The sequence below is a fragment of the Cyanistes caeruleus genome, chromosome Z (genome assembly GCF_971803275.1).
Source record: "Cyanistes caeruleus chromosome Z, bCyaCae1.hap1.1, whole genome shotgun sequence".
Lineage (NCBI taxonomy): Eukaryota > Metazoa > Chordata > Aves > Passeriformes > Paridae > Cyanistes > Cyanistes caeruleus.
In genome coordinates, this window is record NC_141732.1 from 22,438,618 (window position 1) to 22,460,493 (window position 21,876).

Here is a 21,876-nt window from a genome sequence, read left to right on the forward strand (position 1 = left end):
AATAATTCTTCTTCAGTTTAGGTACATGATACTGACAGTCACATGTCACCAGTTCAGTGCTCAGAAATTCTGCCTAGGCATGCCAGCAAAACAAATATAACAGAATTGTTAATTTTAACTGGGAGTGCAAACCAGACAGGGCTTGAAGACTGTCAGCTAATTGACACTTACAAAGATTTCTCCCCTTGAGAGCACTTCTGCTCTGCCAAAGATCACTAACAAAAGATTAAATAGCATGCTGGGAGCCCTGACGAAACAGGAATGAAGAGAGATGGAGGAGGATTACCCATCAATATTTCTTTTCTAGCATGCATTTTAGGCATTTCCCATTTGAATTATGCATTCCTCTCTCTTAAAGAATGGAGGACAAGTGATAAGAAAGGGCTTACAAAATGGCACCCCAAGGACAACCAAAATATACAAAACTATAAGGACATAAAAGCACAAGATTCCACAGCATTTTAAAATTTTTTTTGTTATCTAATCTGTTTGCAGGTCATGGTAACTGCACCAGGATTGTTTTCATGTGTGAGAAAGTTGTTGGAACATGATGTCTGCTAAAGCACAAGTGGTGCAACGCGAGCCCACAGAATTGTGTCTCTATTGTGTCTGCATAAAAATCAGAATTGTTTACATCTCCTCGGATAGAGATTATGTTGGTACCTTGAAGGCACCAGTACTGAGGACATTCCCAAGAAAAAGCAGAGAGGTTTCTATTGCCTCCAAGCTCTCCTCCTTATACTTTCAGACACCATTTAATTTAAGACTGAGAGGGAATCTCATTAGTGCATACAGCTATTTCAAAGGAGGTTGCCAAGCAGATAGTGCTAAGCTCTTCAGTGTGCCCTGCGACAGGACCAGGAGCAATGGCCACAAACTAAAACTCAAGAAGTTCCACCTCAAGACAAGGAAGGACTTCTTTACACTGAGAACACTGTGAGGCATTCAAACCCCATTTGGACACATTCCTGTGTCACTTGCTGTAGGTAACCCTGCCCTGGCAAGGGGCATTGGGCTCTCTATGATTTCCAGAGCTCCCTTCCAACCCTTGGAACCCTGTGAGTTTATGAAATTTCAGCTCCAGATTTAAAATTCAGAATGTTTTTTATTAGCAGTACTGTATGCTTTGTTCTGACTCATGCAAGTCTTGTCCTTATTTGGCTACTTAAGAATGATCATTTTTTCTTAGCAAAACAGAAAAAGTAATTACAACATGTCATGTCATGTCGTGTTGTCGTTCCCCCCCCCCCCCCCCAAATTAAAATAGAATAAAAAAATAAAAAGCTCAATTGTTGAGATACGGATGTCTGAACTCATGTTAATACAACCACACTCCTATTTTTTTTTTCCTGCCAAGTTTCTGTGACTAACTACAATTTGCACATATCAGCTGTAATAGCAAGATGAGCCATATTCATGTAAGTGCATCCAACAAACTCAGATGACCTGGATTTGTGCCCTAAACTGTTCTGAAACTGCTTTTCATTGCACTCTGAAAACTTAGCATGGGTACCAACATGTAAGACATATATTACAGTGATTTTCTGAAGCTAGCATATTTATGGGGCATAGTCTAGAAATATTTATTTGAACTGTATCAAATTTGTTCTGAATCACCATGGAGGAGTATGATCACTTCTATAAATATTCTCTTTAATTTCAAATAATGCAAGGATTTCTTCACTGAGAAATTTGGAGTAATCTTTCTGAACTTCATCTGCATTCAAAGTGAATGTTTACAATAGGCTGGTCATAAACTCTTGGCCAATACAGTGAGAAAGTTCTTTCTGAGAGGTCATTCAGACTGCACTAAGGACAGGGAGTCTGAGAGACATGGAAAAATATTTCCCTAAAGGACTTTCTCTCTTTCCATGCTTTATGAATTACTTGCTACAACTGGAGAATTTCTACTGTATATTTCTTTATATATTCTTTTATGTATTTCTAATTGCCTGTGACTGTAATTAAGAAATCACATACTACCGCTATCGTCATCACTATTCTTGAAACAAAAGATCCCACTTATTTGCACCATAAAGATTTAAAAAAAAAAAAAAATATAAAAAAAATTGAAACAGGTTATAAAATCTCTCTTTTGTGAGGCAGATGATGATACCTCAAAAATAGTAGTGCTTAATAGAGCCCTTTGGCTACAAACTCGTTAGAGAATGGCTGAAATACTTGCACATTCTTAAATCTTCAGAGGAATAGCTCAGTTATTTCCATGTGAGCACCCAGGCTCTGTTTTATAGCAGCACACCTGCTGAACAGGACTCGCATTATCACGGATGATGTCTTTATTATTTTCACCACCAATCTAACAGCCGGATCTAAAAAAAGATCAGCAGGGCTCACACTAAGAGAAGTTCGATAAAGAAATAATTTAATCAGGGATTCCTGAAGAGATATACAAAAGTACCACACAATCAACATCCAAAATTAACCCCATTTATAAGATCCCACTTTTTTTAACTATTGTAGTAGAAATCACAGTTAACACTGTTCTGCATGCAGCATAAATCACCACTAGCCAATACACTTCTCCCCTTTTGTCTACAGCAGCTGGTAAGACCATATTAAGATTTTTCAGTTAAAAAAACAACAAAAAAATCACCTTCCCCTTCCTCCTAGATCTAGAAAAGGGCATGCCACAGCATTTTCCTTGACTTCCTTTTATTAAGAATGTTAGCTTAGGCTTAGAGTTGTTAAAAAGCATATCCTGCTTAATCCTCATTAAAGCTTACACAAGCCTTGACTTCCCTTGACGTTCACAGAAGTTGGATGCAGCTAGAAATGGTGCCTCACACTGGTCACATTATCAAGAATACAGGAAGTACTGAAATACTGATCAAGGAAACTGTGGCTTCATGCAATGTTGATGACAGTGAAGTTAGTTCCAGAGAAAGGGAAGGATTTTTTTGCTAGAGATTTCCTTATGCCCTGCTCTTTTTAGTCATTGCTCACTCCCTTTGACACCTTTTAGATTTGGGCATTCTGGGCTCAAGCAAGAGGCACAGCATTATCCTGAGCCTGGGCTGCAGGACAGAAAGTAAAAAGTTTATCTCCATCATTTTACCTGCAAACAATGCAACGTTGGCATGCTTTGCATCATAGGGGCACCTGGCCATTCCACTGAATTCCTCTTCCAGATAGTCCAAGGTATCCATCTGAAAAATCAAAGGGAGCTCCTCAAATAGAGAAACAAACAAACAAAACTTCTTACCCAGGATAAGGCTTATGACAGTGCTTCTTCTTTTCCGGGCAGAGGAGAAGGCCCATTCTCTAACTCTATTTCTGACTGTGAAGTAAAAACTTGACAAAAATCATGGCATTAAATAAAATAAGTCTGAAAAAATTATGTCTAGTAAGTCAGGCATTATTTTGGAGCTAATCTTTCTCACCCTGACACATTTTACAAAAGTCTTCAGTCTGTATTTTATCTGCACACAAGTTTCGTTTTGAACTGTAGCAGGCTATGTGGTCTGTGGTTCTGGCAAGGCTCCAAAATTTATCCTCAACAGTGACCCAACAGAAGCACTCTTATACCCAGAAAAGACTGCAAACCACAGCATTCAGAAGAAACAACACTAGGACAATTATTTCTGTGTGCATTTTTCTCCCCCAAGTCCAGAGATCCTTCTGCTCTAGTCTCAACAGTGGTGCTCTCTTCCTTGATTTGCATATTCAGAAAGATGCTCTTCAGGTTTTACTATACCAGTTGAGTCTGTGTCACAGAGAATCCTCTTACCAGCAGGCAACAATTAATCTGTGCAGCAATTGTAAATTCTGAGGCTTATATGTAACTCCTGGGAAATAAATTCACCCTGGGCACTGATAATGACACAAATATACAGATTGACTTTACATGAAGTTCAAGAAGGTTTGGTGAGCTAAGGGAAAATCGCACACCTCTTACCTCTTTAAGATGCTTATATTACTGTATTTTGGGAATAAGAACCTTTGTAGCATATTCAGGCAACCTGTCCAGCTCATACTGTATAGATCACATACAGTAAAGATTCAGAGCATGAGAAATAACCCATACAGCACCATCAACTTAAATCAACTTTTAATTTGTATGTTACAGCTACCAAGTCCTTTGGAGGATGATTTGTGATCATTTGTTTTCTGTCATGTATCCTTCCTGTCAAAATCCACTCTGAGGGCAGTTAGTTGTGTTTACTCAAAGGCTGAAAAGCATTCCATGTGATAGTGAGAGGAAATGAGTTAGAGTCCTGAGTGACGTTTCCTGCACCAAGCTCCACACCCTGGGCTCATCCTCACGGCCACTTGCAGGCTTGAGGGGCAGCCCTGCTTTCTCTTTGTCACATGTTTAGCTCTCTCTCTGTATAAAGAAGTGATACATGGAGGAAAAGTCAGGGTAGGTGTTGCAGAGGCCTCCTGAAGACTGCCAGAGAGATCACTATCCATCCCTGAAGAGAGGGGGATGAAAACTCTGGAATAAGGGGGAGAAGGCCATTTATATGCCTCACATCAGTATGCCAAAGAAATCTGTAATTGTATCTAAAAGACAATTTCCACGCAAGGAGACTGGCTGAGATTTGTTAGCCTCATTAATGGCATTCAGAGATAAAAAATTACAAACTGTACTAGAAGACTAGATACAGCCCTGAGATCAAGAAGCTTCACTGCATACTAGGAGCAGGCAAAGAAAGAATAAAAGAAACAGCTGTTAATAGACCATCTAACTGTTCCTCACAGTCACCATGACACAAGCTTTCTTACTCAAATTTGGTTCTTCCTCCGCAGACTGGAAGAAAATACTACCCTGCACTTCCCTCCTGTGTTTTCTAAACTGCAGCCATTATAGTGGCTAAATGAGGTAAAGCATCATTGCACAAAAATCAAGGAAGAGCAGCACTCACAGTGAATACCACTAGGGAAGTAGTTTTCCTGGATGTTATCTTTATTCTTTTTTTTCACAGTAACTCTGAACCCAAAACCTGAATGACAGTTGTGGGTTTGTCAGGAGCAGCATTTTATTTTATTGAATTTTGTTTTTCCAGAAAAAAGACCTGTGGGATGTGTGGATGTGCCTAGAAAAGCAGAGTGTGGATGTCAAATGCCTAAATAAATTAATTTCAAAACTACTCCAGAGACATTCACTGTTGGGAGTTATATAAGAATATAATGGTGAAATCCTAAGAAAACGGGAAATATTTCAGTAAATGTGTCCTATTGGAATGGAGACTACTGGGATGCACTATGCCAAAGGAATAAATTGGCTTCAGGGCATTAATGTCAAGTACACACGGACCAGCAGTCTCGACACTGCTCTGGACATCGTTGTGGCTTTGCAGATCCCCAGCAAGTGAGGAATACACCATGTCCTGCTGTACATGTCCTTGTGGAGATCTGCTGTCATGGAAGGATTCTGCCATCACTTCCACAGCACACAGTGCTGCAGGATCTCCACAGTGGGGGGTTCACAAGAAACTCAGGTTTTGCTTGCTATGCCCTCCAGCATCTTGAGAACTCGTTTTGTGATTGAGAACAGTACGACAGAAATTTTAAAACCTGCTACTCAGAAGTAACCTCCAATATTAGTCTATGATTTGATGTGAGTGTCAGTGACAAGCTGAGGAACTTTCTGAGGAGTGACCACATCCCCAAGCAGGGATCTGAAGGGCTCTGCACCTATGGAGGGCAATGCAAAGTGGCAATACTCTTGATGTGCAGGAGTTCCAAAGAACTAGAACTATTCAGTCTGAGGTTTTCTCAGAAATCCAATCAACACTGAACTCGGTAGCACTGAAACAAGTCAGGACAAATATTTCAGAGTTGAATGGTGCACAGCTGAATAACAACCTCATGCTGCTGCCAACACAGTCACAATAAATCCAACCAAAAAACAAGGCATAAGAGAAATTCCACATGCAGATTACATACTTTGTAGTTCCTGCAAGAAGGGTTGAATGCATTTGTTCCACAGATAAACAGTGTGTCCTCATTTCTTTTTAGGAGAACCTTAATAAAGTTATGACATTCATCCTGAAGGAAAAGAATAAAAATTATTTCAACTACTGTATTTTGAGTATTTGTTTTTATTTTTAAGCAGGGATATTTCATAGTCAGGTTTAAAATTAATTTGGCCAGTACTCACTGTGATACTCTGGCCTTATTTTGACAATATTTGACTTATTTTGACTTATAAAGACATTTGACATGACTTTAATAACATGCTAAATGTTATTAAACATTTGTCAATGTTTACTTGACAATAAGCAAATTTTAATTAATTTATATTCAAGTAGTTTAAAAATTACAAAGAACTGAAGAGACAGCATTCATATTACAGCTCCTAGTTTGCTGTTGCCGACAAAGGTGAATTTGTCTGAAAACTGTTGCTTTCCTGAAGAGCAAAGAAATCTGATCTTGTCACCTGTGCTGTGGTCAGACAGTGACATCACCACTACAATGTTCTGGCATGAAGCTTCTGTAATTAAAAGGGGAAGCAAAGAATCAAAGAGTCCGCATCTAACTTTGATACCACTTGTGCCAGTCATGGGTTACAGGAGGGTGAAACTGGTGTGAGAAACAGTCCTTCTACAGCCCCACATTCATTTTTACCCAAACTTCTCAGTGCATTCCCACAGGAGGATGGACAGCAGCACCTGGCTCTTGAAGCAAGACTGGTGCACTAAGCACTGGGACCTGCTCAATGCCTTTAAGTATTTCAGATATTGCTGTGGCTTCTGTCGTAATATTTTATCACATTCTAAGTGAACTATTTTTGCAAATTAAAGCCTTCAGAAAGCTGATGGAAAAAGCAATTACTGGTAAGAAGTGAATGGCACGATCCATTCCACATCACAGACAGCAGCTGGAGATAATACTGATGCAACTAAAGTGGCAGTTGCAGAAGAAATGAAAATTACCTACCTTATGTTTTCCCTTCATTCTGCATGTGTCTACATCAGCTTGTCTAGATTTCCATGTCAATTTCTGCAAGAATAAAGAAAGATATCAATTAGAACTCAGAGGTTTTTTACTTTTGATTTCAGAAGTAGAAGTCCCTTAGGGGAGATTATCTTCTGAAAGTTTACTGAAAGTTTTTTGCACTTTCTCCATGATTAATTCTCCACAAAAATGAAGGTTTAGTGGTGTGGAGTTAGTTTTGTCTCCAGTTCAAGAGACTGGAAACCCATCCCTCTATCTTTAAAGCCTAAACTAACAGAATTCAACAACAGGCAAACTTTGAAAACTGTGTACTTTTCTTAAAAGTACTAGATGTTCTCTTCTTTTAATTCATATTGCTCTACAAATGAGAATTATCATTTATGGACTATCTATTACTATTGCTATTTATGGACTATGAACCTTCACTGGATTCTAAATGAAATATGCATTCTGAAAGACAACATGTTAGATATGGAAAGAAATAAAATTCAGGTAAATCTTACCACTTTAATTCAGCTAACAAGCTCTAAGAGTTTTTCAATTGTCAAGACACTGCTGACTTCATCTGCTAACACTCTTCCTCAAGAAGATTTACAGGTAAATCCTGTACCCAGGTTTTTTGGTTGTTTTTTTTTTGAGATGAGTTTAAATAATGGTCAAATGTGGAAGGCTTATTAATTATAATAAAACTTTGTTTAAAATCACATGGCCTAAGATGGCATCACCTTAGACACTATTGCCATGATAGTTCTGACAGTTCTGACAGTTCCTGATCAGTAAACTGAGGCACTGTGCATTCATGGAGGGGTCTAAGCTGAAAGAGTAACCATGAATATTAATTCCCATTATAAGCTTGTGCCATCACTCTTTCATGAGTAAAAAAGTCCATCTTCAGCATCATTCATAGTTATAATGAAGCACTGTCCCCTTCTCCAGTGGAATTCATCCAGTGTCCAAATTTGTATGAACTTCTGTGGGCCCAAGGCTGTGTTTAATATATGTTACACAATATGAATGCAAGGCAAAGCAGCTGAAGGGTGATAATTCTCAGTATGTTCATGTTAATATCCAGTGTAGTAATGCAGACAAAGTTTTTCTCGTTTGAATGAAACTTCCCATGGAGATAATGAGAATACATCTACAAAGTGGTTTTATAGCAAGATTTTATTCAGTCGGTTCTTGCACGAGTGAAAACAAATTGTGCACATGAAAATATGTAACTTGCTTCTTATGATGAAAGTTTCAGTAGACTTAATTGGGATAGTATAGCTGTTACAGAAAACTGCTGCATATAAATGAATAGATGTTTGACAGATGTTCCATCAGGGACCTCACCATATTTCAGTACAGATTGCTTATCAGCCCAGCTAAAACACTTATCAGAAACTCACAGAGGACATGATTGCTATTCTAGCTCTCCCCAAATATGATTAGCAATGCCATCTTGCTTGCTTATTACAGTTTTACAGCGGTGCTGGAAGTTCTTTAAAACAATGTCATCATCCTATTTATTTGAAGCTTGTTCTAGTGTCCTTGGTTTCTGGGTGATGATAAAAGCTACTTACTTTGCTAAAATAAATTTCTTCTGTATGTGATGTGTCCATATCAACAGTATAAATATGGTCCCTGTAAACAAAAGCAAATGAATACAAAGTCACATGGAATAGTCAGACAGTTTATTTTCTACAAGAGAGCTATCCATCACAAGATAATCCATAATCCATTTAAAAAAAAATCAGAGATCTTACCAGGAAACATTACTGGCAGCATCTCCTGCTTCTCCCACTAAAGCATTTTTACATATAAACTGTTTGCTTTCCCATTAAGAGAAAAAAAGAAAAGTGCTACAAAACTTCAAAGTAAGAATCTTTCCCAAAAGCAATTATTTATTTGAACAAATGAGATTTGGGAAAGTGGAAGAGTGTCACATGATTTCTGCTCTATCAGTTCTACAGTAGATGTCACAATGTACTATGAAGATGTTTTGCTGTATCCTGAAATCAGCTGCAAGCTTTCAGGCAGTCTTTGCCAGATTCCTGGGCTAGAAGTCACTGCGTCACATAGGTACCTATTAACATGGTTTAAAAAGAGGTTAATCCCTCTCCTCTCCTCTCCTCTCCTCTCCTCTCCTCTCCTCTCCTCTCCTCTCCTCTCCTCTCCTCTCCTCTCCTCTCCTCTCCTCTCCTCTCCTCTCCTCTCCTCTCCTCTCCTCTCCTCTCCTCTCCTCTCCTCTCCTCTCCTCTCCTCTCCTCTCCTCTCCTCTCCTCTCCTCTCCTCTCCTCTCCTCTCCTCTCCTCTCCTCTCCTCTCCTCTCCTCTCCTCTCCTCTCCTCTCCTCTCCTCTCCTCTCCTCTCCTCTCCTCTCCTCTCCTCTCCTCTCCTCTCCTCTCCTCTCCTCTCCTCTCCTCTCCTCTCCTCTCCTCTCCTCTCCTCTCCTCTCCTCTCCTCTCCTCTCCTCTCCTCTCCTCTCCTCTCCTCTCCTCTCCTCTCCTCTCCTCTCCTCTCCTCTCCTCTCCTCTCCTCTCCTCTCCTCTCCTCTCCTCTCCTCTCCTCTCCTCTCCTCTCCTCTCCTCTCCTCTCCTCTCCTCTCCTCTCCTCTCCTCTCCTCTCCTCTCCTCTCCTCTCCTCTCCTCTCCTCTCCTCTCCTCTCCTCTCCTCTCCTCTCCTCTCCTCTCCTCTCCTCTCCTCTCCTCTCCTCTCCTCTCCTCTCCTCTCCTCTCCTCTCCTCTCCTCTCCTCTCCTCTCCTCTCCTCTCCTCTCCTCTCCTCTCCTCTCCTCTCCTCTCCTCTCCTCTCCTCTCCTCTCCTCTCCTCTCCTCTCCTCTCCTCTCCTCTCCTCTCCTCTCCTCTCCTCTCCTCTCCTCTCCTCTCCTCTCCTCTCCTCTCCTCTCCTCTCCTCTCCTCTCCTCTCCTCTCCTCTCCTCTCCTCTCCTCTCCTCTCTTAAATATTTAACTTTAACTGTTATAATTTGATTGACAATATGGCAGACAAAAGCTGACAGACACAAAACTATTCCCAGAAAATCATTCTTTTCTTCACACACTGCTGGCCAAACTAAACTGTAATATATTTCTCTGAAAATAAGTTCACACTATTTTTCTTGCATTTACTTTCCTATTTTCCTGAGAACCCGTCCCCCTCTACAATTAGCTGCCATACTGTTCTTGGAAAGAGGAAATAGACACAACTACACAGGTAAAGAGATATTTTTAGACATTCTCTTCCATGTAAGCTCAGAACAAGGACAGCTCTGTATAGAACCTAAAGGTTGAAAAAACCCATCAACCCACAACGCTGTAGTAATCAGCACATCAAATTGGGACTTTGATCTCATTTTTCCTTGAAAGAAAATTGCAGAAAACTGCGCAGCTGAAGTATGATCCACAGCATCAGAGGGGTCTGCTGAAAGCAGAATGCAGGCTCTTTCCATTTTAGAAATCCCTGCTGGCAAGGTTAGTTTCATTTTTATTGGGTTTTGGGGAACTAGTGCTAGTCTCTTTAAATAAGGAAAACACAGAATACTGCTAGAAGAGAAATAAACAACACTTCTCTCAGGTGGAGAAAAGAGGCAGCATTGCGGTAGGGAACAGGCTTTTAAAAATTTGTCTCCTGTGGAGCTTGGAGTTTGCTTTGTAAGATGCCAGATCGAGGAGTTGATGGGTTTTCTTCTCCTCAGACTAAAACCAGAGCTGTCATTTACTTCTAAGATTGGTTTAATACTTCAGTTTATTATTTGCCTGACTTCAGTGACAGAGCAGTGGTCAGGGTTGGTTCTGGAATAAAATTACCTATTAGCACGATATCAGCTTAATGGATTACGTCATGGTTCCCTTTTTATGTGCATTGCTCTTTATTGCTGTCACTCCTGCTATATAAAAGTGGGGGGGAAAATCTCTTGAATTGCAAATGAGGTGCGGGTGGACCTCTAAAACCCTTCTTCCAGCAAAGCTCTTGATTTTATTCATCAGCCTCGCTTTCCAGAGGTTACATTTTTTTAATTTTCAACAAGACAATTAGAAAATACATCTCCGAAAGTACTCAGAAAGAGCCGAGTTGTTTAGTTCCAATCTCCACAAAACAGTCTTTAGAGGACTTACTTTCTGGTTCAAGGAACAGTTCAAACCAAACTTAGATGCTAAGTGATGGGATTGTTGGAAAGAAGGGTAGCATCAGGAAAATTACATATAATTTTGTTATGCCACAGACGAACCACAGTTGCTGACAGTGTCAGCAGAGAGCAAAAGAGCTGTCAGATTTGGGGGAGGGCTCCCTAATCACAGAAAACGTGGGATCGTCCTTGTTCTCCTTTTCCCACTGCTGCCCACCTCCTACTATCTAGTAGCTGTGGCATGTGTACAGTTTACTGCTAATTAAGTTATTCTAACACAAATTTACTTAATCCTAGAGCTTCCGTTTTTCCCACCTCCAGTCAGCAGAACCAAGTTTTGTTGCCATGGCATAATCTTGTCGAGGAAGGGAATTTAAATAATGCCACTGGCTGTGCACGACCCTTGGCACTCGGAGCAGGGTCTGGAAACACGTAACTGCAAATGAGGAGGGAGCCACCCCAAACCCTGCTCCATACACACAGGAGGGGTGGCAGATAATGTGAACAAAAGCTGCCACTGCACGAGACAATGGGAGGAGGAGACACAGCAAACTTAGAAAAAAGGGGGTGTGTGCCTGGGTGTGGGTGAGTGAGAGGGAGATGGCGAGGGAGTACCCTTCCCACGAGAAAAAAGATGACAGAGCCGGTTCTTCACAGACTGCAAGCCAGATATTCAGACAGCAAAGCTTTATGGGCTTTGGCTGAGTTCTTCTGATTTATATTGGCTGTGTATTTCTGCCTGATAACATGAAATAATGCCTTTGTGAAGTGACACAAAACTTTATTTGGTAATAGCTAATACGGGAGTCATGTATCCCAAACGACAAAAAATGTAACAGACTGACAGAAATTTTGCTCTATGCCAGTTGCTCATTAATAAAATCTAAGCAGCTCTCCAATCTGAGTTCACCTTTCTGGTGTGCTGAAACTGTCTGCAAAAGTCAACACTTTTTCAAAAACAAGCAAACAAAGAAAAAAAGAAAAAAACCCCAGCCTAAACACAACAGCCCTAAAATAAAAACTCTCAGAATTTAACCATTTGTTTTGATTGTTTTTCAGATAATTAGATAAAACATAAACTTAGGATCACTGTATTTCAATGTATTAAAAAAGCTTGAAAACAAGGTCTCATATAATAGCCCAAAGATTTATTTAGCTAGTTTTCAATGAATCTTGTCATAAAATGCTTTGGCTAACACCTTTGCTTGTTGAAATTTGCTTCCAATCTCGAGATTTACTACTGCCTTTGAAGGAAATTCAGTATTTGAATTACAAGCTTTCAATCACACTAGATAGGGAAGGATGACCCATTTTCTGAAGTTTGTTACTTAAAGATTATGTCTGAGTTTCAACTTGTATCAAATAGTCTTGTCAGCCCAGGAAGGACTTTATTCAGTAACACGGAGGGGGGAAAGAATATGTCAAAGAGGTTTTGAGTTACTGAAGGAAAAAAAAAGCGTAAGAAGATTTTCCTGGCTGTGTAAGTACAAAACAGACCAGGCCTTTATTCTTTTTTGTAGGTCACAAGATCCTGGGACTACATAAGCACTCTCATTGTAGGAAGCGGTTTTATACAAATAAGGAAGAATGCATATTCACATACTAGTACATGTTATGCCCCAAATATTGGCATTCTTCACATAATTTGTGCACACAAAATTATTTGCATTATTATCTGTGCACAAAGCTGTTTTCTGGCTTTTCCTGCTGTAATGCCAGTCACTCGGGCACTGAGACGGTCTAACTGCGTCAATCTCAGTCTGGGAACAAACTATGAAAACAGCAGAGCAAAATCTGCAAAGAGGATTTACTACCACCTCACTGCAAATAATTTCCTAATTTAAAGAGAAACAAATAAGGAAAGCAAAGGGAGCTCAGTCATGAAAAGGAGGAAATCCTGCCACCACCTTTCCAACCTATTCAACCCTCTGCCCTGCCCCACTCATTATCCCACTAAACACAGCAGAAACACCAATCTTGGAGCTCAGGCAAAGCACAGGGCTTGCAGCCACTTGCAGCAGGGCTGACCTCTCCTGTACCACCACCACCACCACCGCAGCTCCTGTGGAAGGATACTGGCTCCCTGCCTGGACTCGCGGTCTCGCCGTGCTCTTGCCGTGAGCTCTGTCGCCCAGAGCCCAGGCAGAGCGGGGCGTGCCAGGAGCCCGAGGAAGCTGCAATTAGCCGGAGCAGCTGCCGTGGCTGGCTAAGGGAACAGGTGTGTTCTTCCAGCAGCCAGGGACACGACTCTGAAAGCGTCGCTGAGTGACCGTGCCGGTGTAACGCAATTACCAATTAGGTGGTGCCGCACAGAGATCCACAGGCAGCTTTCCCCCACAGGACTCATCCGACCACCCAGGAGATGGGGAGTGGCTGTTTGAGAAGAAAGCCAGGCAGCTCCCAGAGACTGCCAAGGGCTTTGCAGACAGGGCTGGTGGTGAGAGGCTGCCTGTTCAGCAGCTGTTCCCCTTCATTCTTGGCTATCCCACCCACCACTTCTCCCATCTGCAGCAACAGCCTGGTTTTATGTGGCACATGCAGAAAGGTGCGTATTTTTCCAACAGAGGACCAGAAAACAGGCAGGAAACAAGCTACTACTTGAGAGGCAGCTTGCAGGGAGGTCCCAGACAAGATCTGGGTTCAAGAACTCCTAAACTGGACTACCCACCCTTGCTAATCTGGACCACCCACCCTTGCTAATCTGGAGCCCTCATGCACTCATTCTGCATCTCTCAAGTAATTCCCACTCTAAAATTGTCACAGGTAGGGAGATGAAGTGTTAACTCAGATCTCTGCCAGGCTAGCAGGTGTATAATGGGTGTAGCCCTGCTGAGGCTGATAGTGCAAGCTGGGCTAGGCAAACTGAATGGGTGGCTCTACGTGCAATTTTTATAAAAAGATGTGCTCATGTCTGCACAGTACAGCTCTCCAAAAAACTCAAGGTACTAAATTCAATTAACCTTGAGGAAGCATATTAGGTTTTTGGTTTTTTTTTGTCTTACGATTTAAAAAACATGCCTAAATAAGCAAAATTACATTCTAGTAACTCTTACAAAAAATGCATCTGTGCACAGAAGAATTATTCTTTAAAATTTGTCATTATTGGTGAGCACAAGTAGAATGAAACAATGAGGACAGAATTGCTTTTCCATGGAACTAAATTATTTTTTCTGGCAACTTCCCTCTTGCAGGTCTCAGAGGAAGGCAGAGGTATGTAGTCCTAAAGCACGGGTGTCCTAAAGCATCACAAAACTTTAGCTGATAATTTAGCAAGGTTTCTAATATGTCTTACTAACAGGCTGCAAAACTGTCTGCAAGACAATCCTAAAAATAATGTGTCCATCAGAGAAGAACTCAGAATATTCCTTCTCCTTTCTCCTCTTAAAGCAGTAAGAGTGCTACTGACCTAGCAGCAATGTAGAGGGTCCTGTTCATGACCATGACAAGCTGGATGTCCAGCCGGTGCCTCTGTGTGGTGTTCCGCCCTGGTTTGTGACCCACAAACACCGGATACTGTCTTGTATCTGGAGGAAGGAAAAAAAATCAACAGGGTCAAAAGAGAATAACAAACTGAAATGGTGTTAACATGAGGCACCAGGGGGCCCAGCTATAGCCAAAACCCGTGGTTTTTGTTCTGCCCTGGAAGCACAGACTGGGGCTGGAAGGCATGAGCACAGAGAGCTGGAGAGTTCCTCAAGGTTACAGTCTCTGCTGCTGCAAAGGAGAAAGTCATCACCTTTGCAGAAGGCAGAAATTGTGAAGTTTTTGAGCATAAAGCTGTTCTGGAGCTCTTGGCACACAGGTACATGGCACTTTCTCACAGTTTTTCTTTCACTGCTTGCAGAGCTTAAATGCTTGCTCCTGGCTGCCAAAGCATGTCTATCAGGACAAAACTATTCCACAGTGGCCTATCAATTACCATGATGTCTGGACTGGTAGTGGCTAGAGCAAAAGGCTTGGCTCTCATTGGTTCAAACTACCAGCTCTCTGGGTTTTCTACATAGAACAACTGCAGGGATTTTTGAGGAATGGTGGGAAATCACCACTTGAACTTTATGAAGTCAAAGTCACTGCACATTATTTTGGCATCCAGTCTGATATGCCACTCCTTCTGGCAACTGGATTGGAATCCCTGTACTGAGCTTGTGCTATCAACAAGTCAGCTTTCCCCCCAGTTCTACCAGTCAGCAAGAGCATTTATTGTCTATTCCCATTATATTTTTTGTGTGAGAACTCAGCACACACCAGTGCTCCTCAGAAGGGTGCACAACCTATAACAACAGTGAACACTTCTGATCAAGGGCCACTTCACATTCATGCATATCATAGGATCACAACATCTAGGAACACAAAGAAGGAGCTAATTAAGTAAATAATCAAGTAAATAACAGAAGACAGGATGAGGATAATCCTCTGATGAGCATTATCACTGCAGATCTGCTGCAGGTGAATATTATACAGAGCTGACTAGCATCTAGCTATTCCTTTTCCCCATTAATATGCTTTCCCAGAAAACTGAGCTCTTTGTGGGAGTCTGTTTCTTCAGAAACTCATCTGCTGCTTTAGTATTTTCAGCTATTGTCTTCTAAAAGCATTGTACCTGTCCTTGGTCAAAGTATTGGTTCACATCATGGCTTCAGCAAAGCACCTCAGAGTGTCATGTGCCAGAAAGTCTGGTGATAAAACTATCATCAGATGCAATAGACAGAAAAAGGAACTTCTCTCCAAACCAGGTGCTGAGAACTCTTGAAGAAATAAATTAAGACACCAGGCAGGATTTACATTCAGGAGCTTAATCCTTCTGATCATGTCCTAATGCAAAATGCCAAGTTTTACTGTCAGGGTGTTTTTTGTTCATTAATGTTTCCTCTGTAAATCATGGACATAGAACAAATAGGGGCATCCATGTCCACTTCAGCATGCCATGATGCAGAGGAAAAATGATCTCATGTTCTGTTTCTCCAAAAGGATCAAGTCTGGCAAATCATTTTGCAGGAATGATTAGCACTGCAATTTTGGAGGGTGAAAATGTTGGTGCTGAAGATCCAGTGGCCACACTAGCCAGCAAGAGCCTGGTTTGGTTCTGAGCAGTTCTTCCCTGTTGCTGTATCCCAGAGGTCTCTTGGCATTTCAGCACATCAGGTGTGCCCTGGAGTCTCATATTTCAGACTGGTGTTACAGAGGACAGAAAAGTTTATGGGCACCAAGGCCATTCCAAAGCACATTAAACACGGGCAATTTTAAAACCAAATTCCTGAACAAATAAAGAATTGAACACAGGCCTGCTCTTGGCTGACTTGCTACTCCCTGTGTTTTTAGAGGCCCAGATGATAAAGACTTCCTTATAAACATCTGAAACTTTGGGACTTAGAAGAATTTTCTTTGCCATTATCACAATTGAGCTGAGGCAAATGTGAAAGAAACAGTTAAGCCAAGCCTGACGTCCACAATAAAATGCACAGAAAGCTTTCCACCTGTTTAGCCAGCAGATCTCAATATGCAGCTGTTGGTATTACACTAGACTTTGGAGAGTTTGCCAATCTCTACTGGTAAGAAAGGAGAGACCTTCTGTCATAAAAGATTCTTTGTCTTGATTTGCTGTTTAGTTACAATTCCATCTTAGGAAAAAAAAAATGCCTAATGCTCAAGCAGAATTCATCTAAGCTTAAAGAATTAAATTCAATTGCTTGTATTAGATTAACAAATAATAAGACCATGTGAAAAAGCCATGTTCCTATATGATTACTAGAGAATTTGGCTGATATGGGAGAAATCAAGACAAAACAACTATATCCACTGCAACTGTATTTAAGTATTTAAGTAGTGCTGATTTGAAGTCCCCTGATCAGTACTTCAGTACAAATGAAGTCCTCTGGCCCCTTATACTTACAGTTGCCATGCGAAATACTGATAGGCTCAGAATCTTCTGGGAAACCAGCCCCAGCAAAGTGTAGCAGTGTGAAATATAGCAGCAAGGCTTCTGACCTCATAGTAGTTCAGCTGTGAGGCTTCACTTCTTCACTTCACCCTGTGGAAGAAAAACAAGAGTTTAATCACCTTCTGTTGGACCAGAGCTTCTAAGAATCTGTTGAAAGTAGAGGGAGCTTTTCTCCTCAAGCCTCTCGCTGTACCTGAGGAGATGTGATGTGTTTCTAAGCGGAAACTGCCCTGCAAAGCCAGTTATTCTTCAGCCCATGCCCCAGCAGGACCACATCTTGCTGGAGGATAGACTTAAGGACCTGTGTGTTACAAAAAAAATTTCTGCCTATGCTGCTTATATGCAATAAAGATGCTTCATCTCCTGCACTGATCGACAGCTGACAAGAGTATTCCAAGAAATATTTTATTTCCCCCTTCTTTGGTTTACATAATTAGATGATGACATGATGACACACACCATAAATAAAAAAAACAAACCCACACTACATTATTCTGGTTAGAAAGAGATTAAGAATTATACTACAGGACTGATTCATACCCTGCAGAGTTGTGAATCAAGTGAAGAAACACTGAGAGAGCTTGATGGAGCATTCAGAACATGTCATTGGGCTTTACCATAAAAATATGTACCCATAAATTTAGGTGTCGTAAAACCAGTGCTCCAACTTGTGATAAAACACGGAAGAAAAGAACTGTCTAAATCCAGCATATTTTTTCCTTGTGCTCCACTGATGCATTCATTCATTCATTCATTCAGATTTCATGTACAAAAATATCCCTAAATCTTCAAGATAAAAGGAACCACTGGGGCATTTGGATACAGTGAGAAAACCCAGCACATAATATGGTAAATACTTCATAATTCTCAGGCAAATTTCACAGAGACATTGATCTGTAGGGGAAATCAGTGCAAAAGTGGGGTGTTCTTTTCATCCTTTCCAGAGTTTCAAACCTTTGATGCTGCCTGCCAAAGATTCCTTTTGAACAAAGCTATTTTACAGTGGTCTCTCACTCATTCAAGATTTATGGGCAGAAAGTCAAACTTCATAACCTACATAGTCTTTGAAAGTTAATTTGGCAAACAAAGTGCTAACTTGCCCTTCTGCAGCACTATTTAATATTAGATACCTGTGTCTCCTTTCTTGATGCCAAAAAAAGCATTAGCAAGTCTTAAATGTTGGATTCCTCATTTTTTAACCAATAGAAAAATGTCACAATAATTAATTTGCCTCATCAGATATTTGCTTTCAAATAAAATTTCAGTTGCTATAAATGGTGTGGAGCGGGGGATCTGTTGCAGGGTGATAGAGTCCATAAGGACTACTGATTTATTACACTCTCTCTGTTAGTCTATTATTATTTCAGCACACAAATTGGAATTTTGGCTGATTCTCTATGTCTATTAACAAAATAACTGAAAGGCCAAGTTAGACTAAGAATAGGAAAAAAATAAAAAATAATACAAGGCAGTGACTGACAACCGAACAAAGTTTCACATAGATGGTGAAGGATAAAAATAGCAAGGATAAACGCAATACAACGCAGACACTGTCTGTCTGTTATAACTTATAGGAGAATGAATACTAAAAGATAGTCCATACAAGCCCCCATAGAAGTATTTCCATCTATCACTGGTTAAGCCAATAGCTCTGTATGATTACTGACACAGCTACATCTGCCTGCAGACACTTCCTCTACGCATTTCCTCCATTTGTCTTTTTAGTCACCTCTTACATTTTCTCTTGACTGTTAGCTCTCTGGGATAGAACTTGTTTCTTTCTATTTGTTGTCATTTGGGGTCTTCTGGAATGCCCAAATAAGAAATAAGCAGCAGAAGTAAACAGCATGCTTGGAAAAACAGTTTCCCTCTAAAGGTTTTAATTAAAAGCAATATATACACATTAAAGGGGCTAATTCCTTTATCTCTATGCAATTTTTCAAAATGTCACTTTGCTGGTTTAAAAATTTTGCCCTTGTAAGTACACTGCAAAATGATAAACCAAAATGCCTTGATACACAAATTGATCAAAATTATTTTTTCCTTGAAATTGCTAAGATCCAATGTACAAATCTTTTCTGAAATTTACATGAGGAACAACATTTTAACAGGAAGAACTTAGGAAGCAATCCAATTCTCTCACTTAAACTGGAATAATCTACAGCATCAGTCTGCAGGCTAACAATCCAAACCACCTGGCTCACAGTGAGACTCCAGAGCACAAGAATAGCTGCTTTCTGTTACTCCCCCTCATAACAAAACCCACTATCTAACAACGTGAGGAAAGCACCACTGCAGGGCAGACACAGCTCTGCCACCCCCCTTTAGAGCCTGAAAAACTCGTCCCATGGGTGATTCTGCACCATCAGTCTCTGCTTCTCATTCAGACGTGTGTACTGCTCCGTGTAAATCTGTGTGGGAGACAGCTTCCAGGAAAATGAACAATGCCCAGCACGCTCACTTTGTGATTCCATGTACATGCTATTGGGCCAGATCTGCTTTCTTTTACCTGGGAAAAAAGCCAAACTTACAAATGAACTGACATAGATTGGTAGGTTTATAGGCATATGAAATTCCCTCTCCTTCTTAAGGGGATTCTTTTGGGGAAGAAAAGAGGGAGAAGAGAGGAAAAAAGTGTAATTCTCCATTGCTCTGATGCCAACATAGTCGTTCAAATTCAAATACAAATTCAAAATGTGCAAAGCAAAACATCTGCTTTGACATGTCAATAACTCAAGTGGACTACACGTGTATCAGTGTCTGTGCCAATAAATTAACACTGAGGAGGACTAGATTGCATCCAAAGGCAGCTTTTCTTCAGAGATAATTATTCAAACATATTGTCACTTTTGCAGTTCTTACAATGGCAGAAAGAGCCATACTGTTTCAGTGGAATTTCAGAAAAGTGCTGATTCAAGAAGGTCACAATTATTTTTAGTACAATTTTCACTGTGGTTGTGCCCCTGGGATTGATGCAAATGTTCTCACTTGCAACTGTGCTGAAATTACTTTTAATCAAAAGAGATTGTGAACACAATGTCTGATGAAGACAAGTAGTTAGTTAGACAGTGATGCCAAGTGAGTACAGGCAATGCCTCAAAATAAAAGTTCTGCAAACATCAATGAAGAGCTCTCCACCATTCATGCAGAGATCTGAACTGCAGTTCAGTCTGGCCTGCACTAAACCATACTGGTTGAGAGAAAACTGAGTCTGAGAACTCCAGTTCTCCTGGTCCAAAACATTGTTACTCTTGTTTAAGGAAGCTACTGGTGACAAGAGTGAGTCTTGATGGTCTTTTATTATCAGGCACGCTATTAAAATACAGCCCTGCAAATATTTAAGAGCACATTTTATAATCTATGTCTAATCCAGCCATTGAATTGGCAGATTTCTTCCAAGCTTCTAAAAACCCCATGAATAATCTGCTTTTTGCATTCCTAAATCAAGGAATGTATGATTTTATTGGAACATACATTGTTGCTCTGATTCTTCTTTCTGAAGCTGATATTTCAAATACCTGCATAAGACATCTTTTTCTGTCCACTTATGTGTTCCCTCCTTTTTGTCATTATTATAATTAAGTGTAAACAAACCACATGATGCATCTTAATGTATACAGAAATCAAAGTTCTGCCTCCTGCAGTGGAATAGGTTTCTCTGTACACTTCAGCCCAAAGGTGAATCAGTTGTAAGCGGGATGTTTGGATACCAGTACAATGTAGTTGCTATTACTATTATTTTTACTTAGTCTATGTATACGTTTACATATGCATACACATACACATACATATGCTTGACATAGGATCATTTACTTTTGTACAATTCATGCTGTTGGCATGAAGGAGTTTCTGAAGCCAAGAAAGTAACGATCATTTTAAAACAAGGTAAAAAGTCAAATTTTACTGTGCCAAGTTCCTTCCACAATGGCTATCCACGGCTGTTTAAGCCAAAAAGAAGCCACCATGATGAGGTTTGTTTTTTGCTGTCTGATATTTTTAGCATTTACAACAGTCTGGGTGGAAATGCATACAGAATATCTGCTTGGCTAAGGGAAGAATTACGTGGCTCCTGCCACAATGCCCTAGTAGGCAGGTTATTTTATCTACAGCTTGTTTTTTCCAGTAGGAACACAAATCCAATGAAAAATCTAAACGGAAAAGCGAACTTCCTGGTAAGCTCCATAAAAGTGCAAGGGCAGATTTGATCCTGAGAACAAATTCAACAGCAACGACTGCAAAGGCACTTCTCTAACAAAAGGGATGCTCTTCCATGTTAGAAAACCTCCCATCTTGTTGCTTCAACTTCACTGTACATTCAGCTAATCCCAGCGTAACTCCAAGAAAAATTAAAGTATGCAGCCATGTCAGAATTTTCCCATGGCACGGTAGGACTGCTCTGTAATGAATAGATCTTGTTATATTCATTTATTACAGAACTTCTTTCTACCATGATGGGTTGTGTTCATGCACAACAGCTGCACTTGGATCCACGAATTATAAAGCTTAATGTGAGAATCACTGGACAAAATTCCACGGTCTGTGTTATGCATGAAGCAAGGCCAGAAACCCTACTGGCCCTAAAAGCCTGTGACTGTCTTCAACAAACTCTTTCATTTCCACAAATATGTAGAAATAGTTTATTCTTCAAAAAGACAGTCCAGCAATAAGGAACAGCATTGTGAACCAAACATTGAGGAAACTAAAAAGTCAAGCCAGGTGAATTTGAATTACTGCATAAGGAAAAGTGCACAACAGGGAAAGCTGCAGCCCACATGAACTGGTCCTGGAAATACTCAGCAAATAGCCCTTAGAATCATAACCAGCAAAAGCAGAAGTAAAATTAAAAAGCAGGGAAGAAACTGACTTGTGTTTCATAACAGAGGTTAAAAGATTGGAGATCCTTCTGTGTT

General features: G+C 40.5%; 1 protein-coding gene across 7 annotated transcripts in view; it reads right to left on the reverse strand.

Annotated features, from left to right (window-relative positions):
• SEMA6A (semaphorin 6A) overlaps nucleotides 1-21,876 on the reverse strand; it is a 117,655-nt gene that overhangs the window by 48,730 nt on the left and 47,049 nt on the right. For all 7 annotated transcript variants that reach the window (XM_086868501.1, XM_086868498.1, XM_086868503.1 and 4 more), the window contains exons 2-7: nucleotides 16,919-17,056; nucleotides 14,435-14,552; nucleotides 8,487-8,547; nucleotides 6,904-6,966; nucleotides 5,911-6,012; nucleotides 3,077-3,167 (exon numbers count right to left, since the gene is read on the reverse strand). In XM_086868501.1, coding sequence (XP_086724627.1) covers nucleotides 3,077-3,167; nucleotides 5,911-6,012; nucleotides 6,904-6,966; nucleotides 8,487-8,547; nucleotides 14,435-14,552; nucleotides 16,919-17,018 — 535 coding nt within the window. In that variant the 5' untranslated portion in view covers nucleotides 17,019-17,056. The remainder of the gene's footprint in view (nucleotides 1-3,076; nucleotides 3,168-5,910; nucleotides 6,013-6,903; nucleotides 6,967-8,486; nucleotides 8,548-14,434; nucleotides 14,553-16,918; nucleotides 17,057-21,876) is intronic.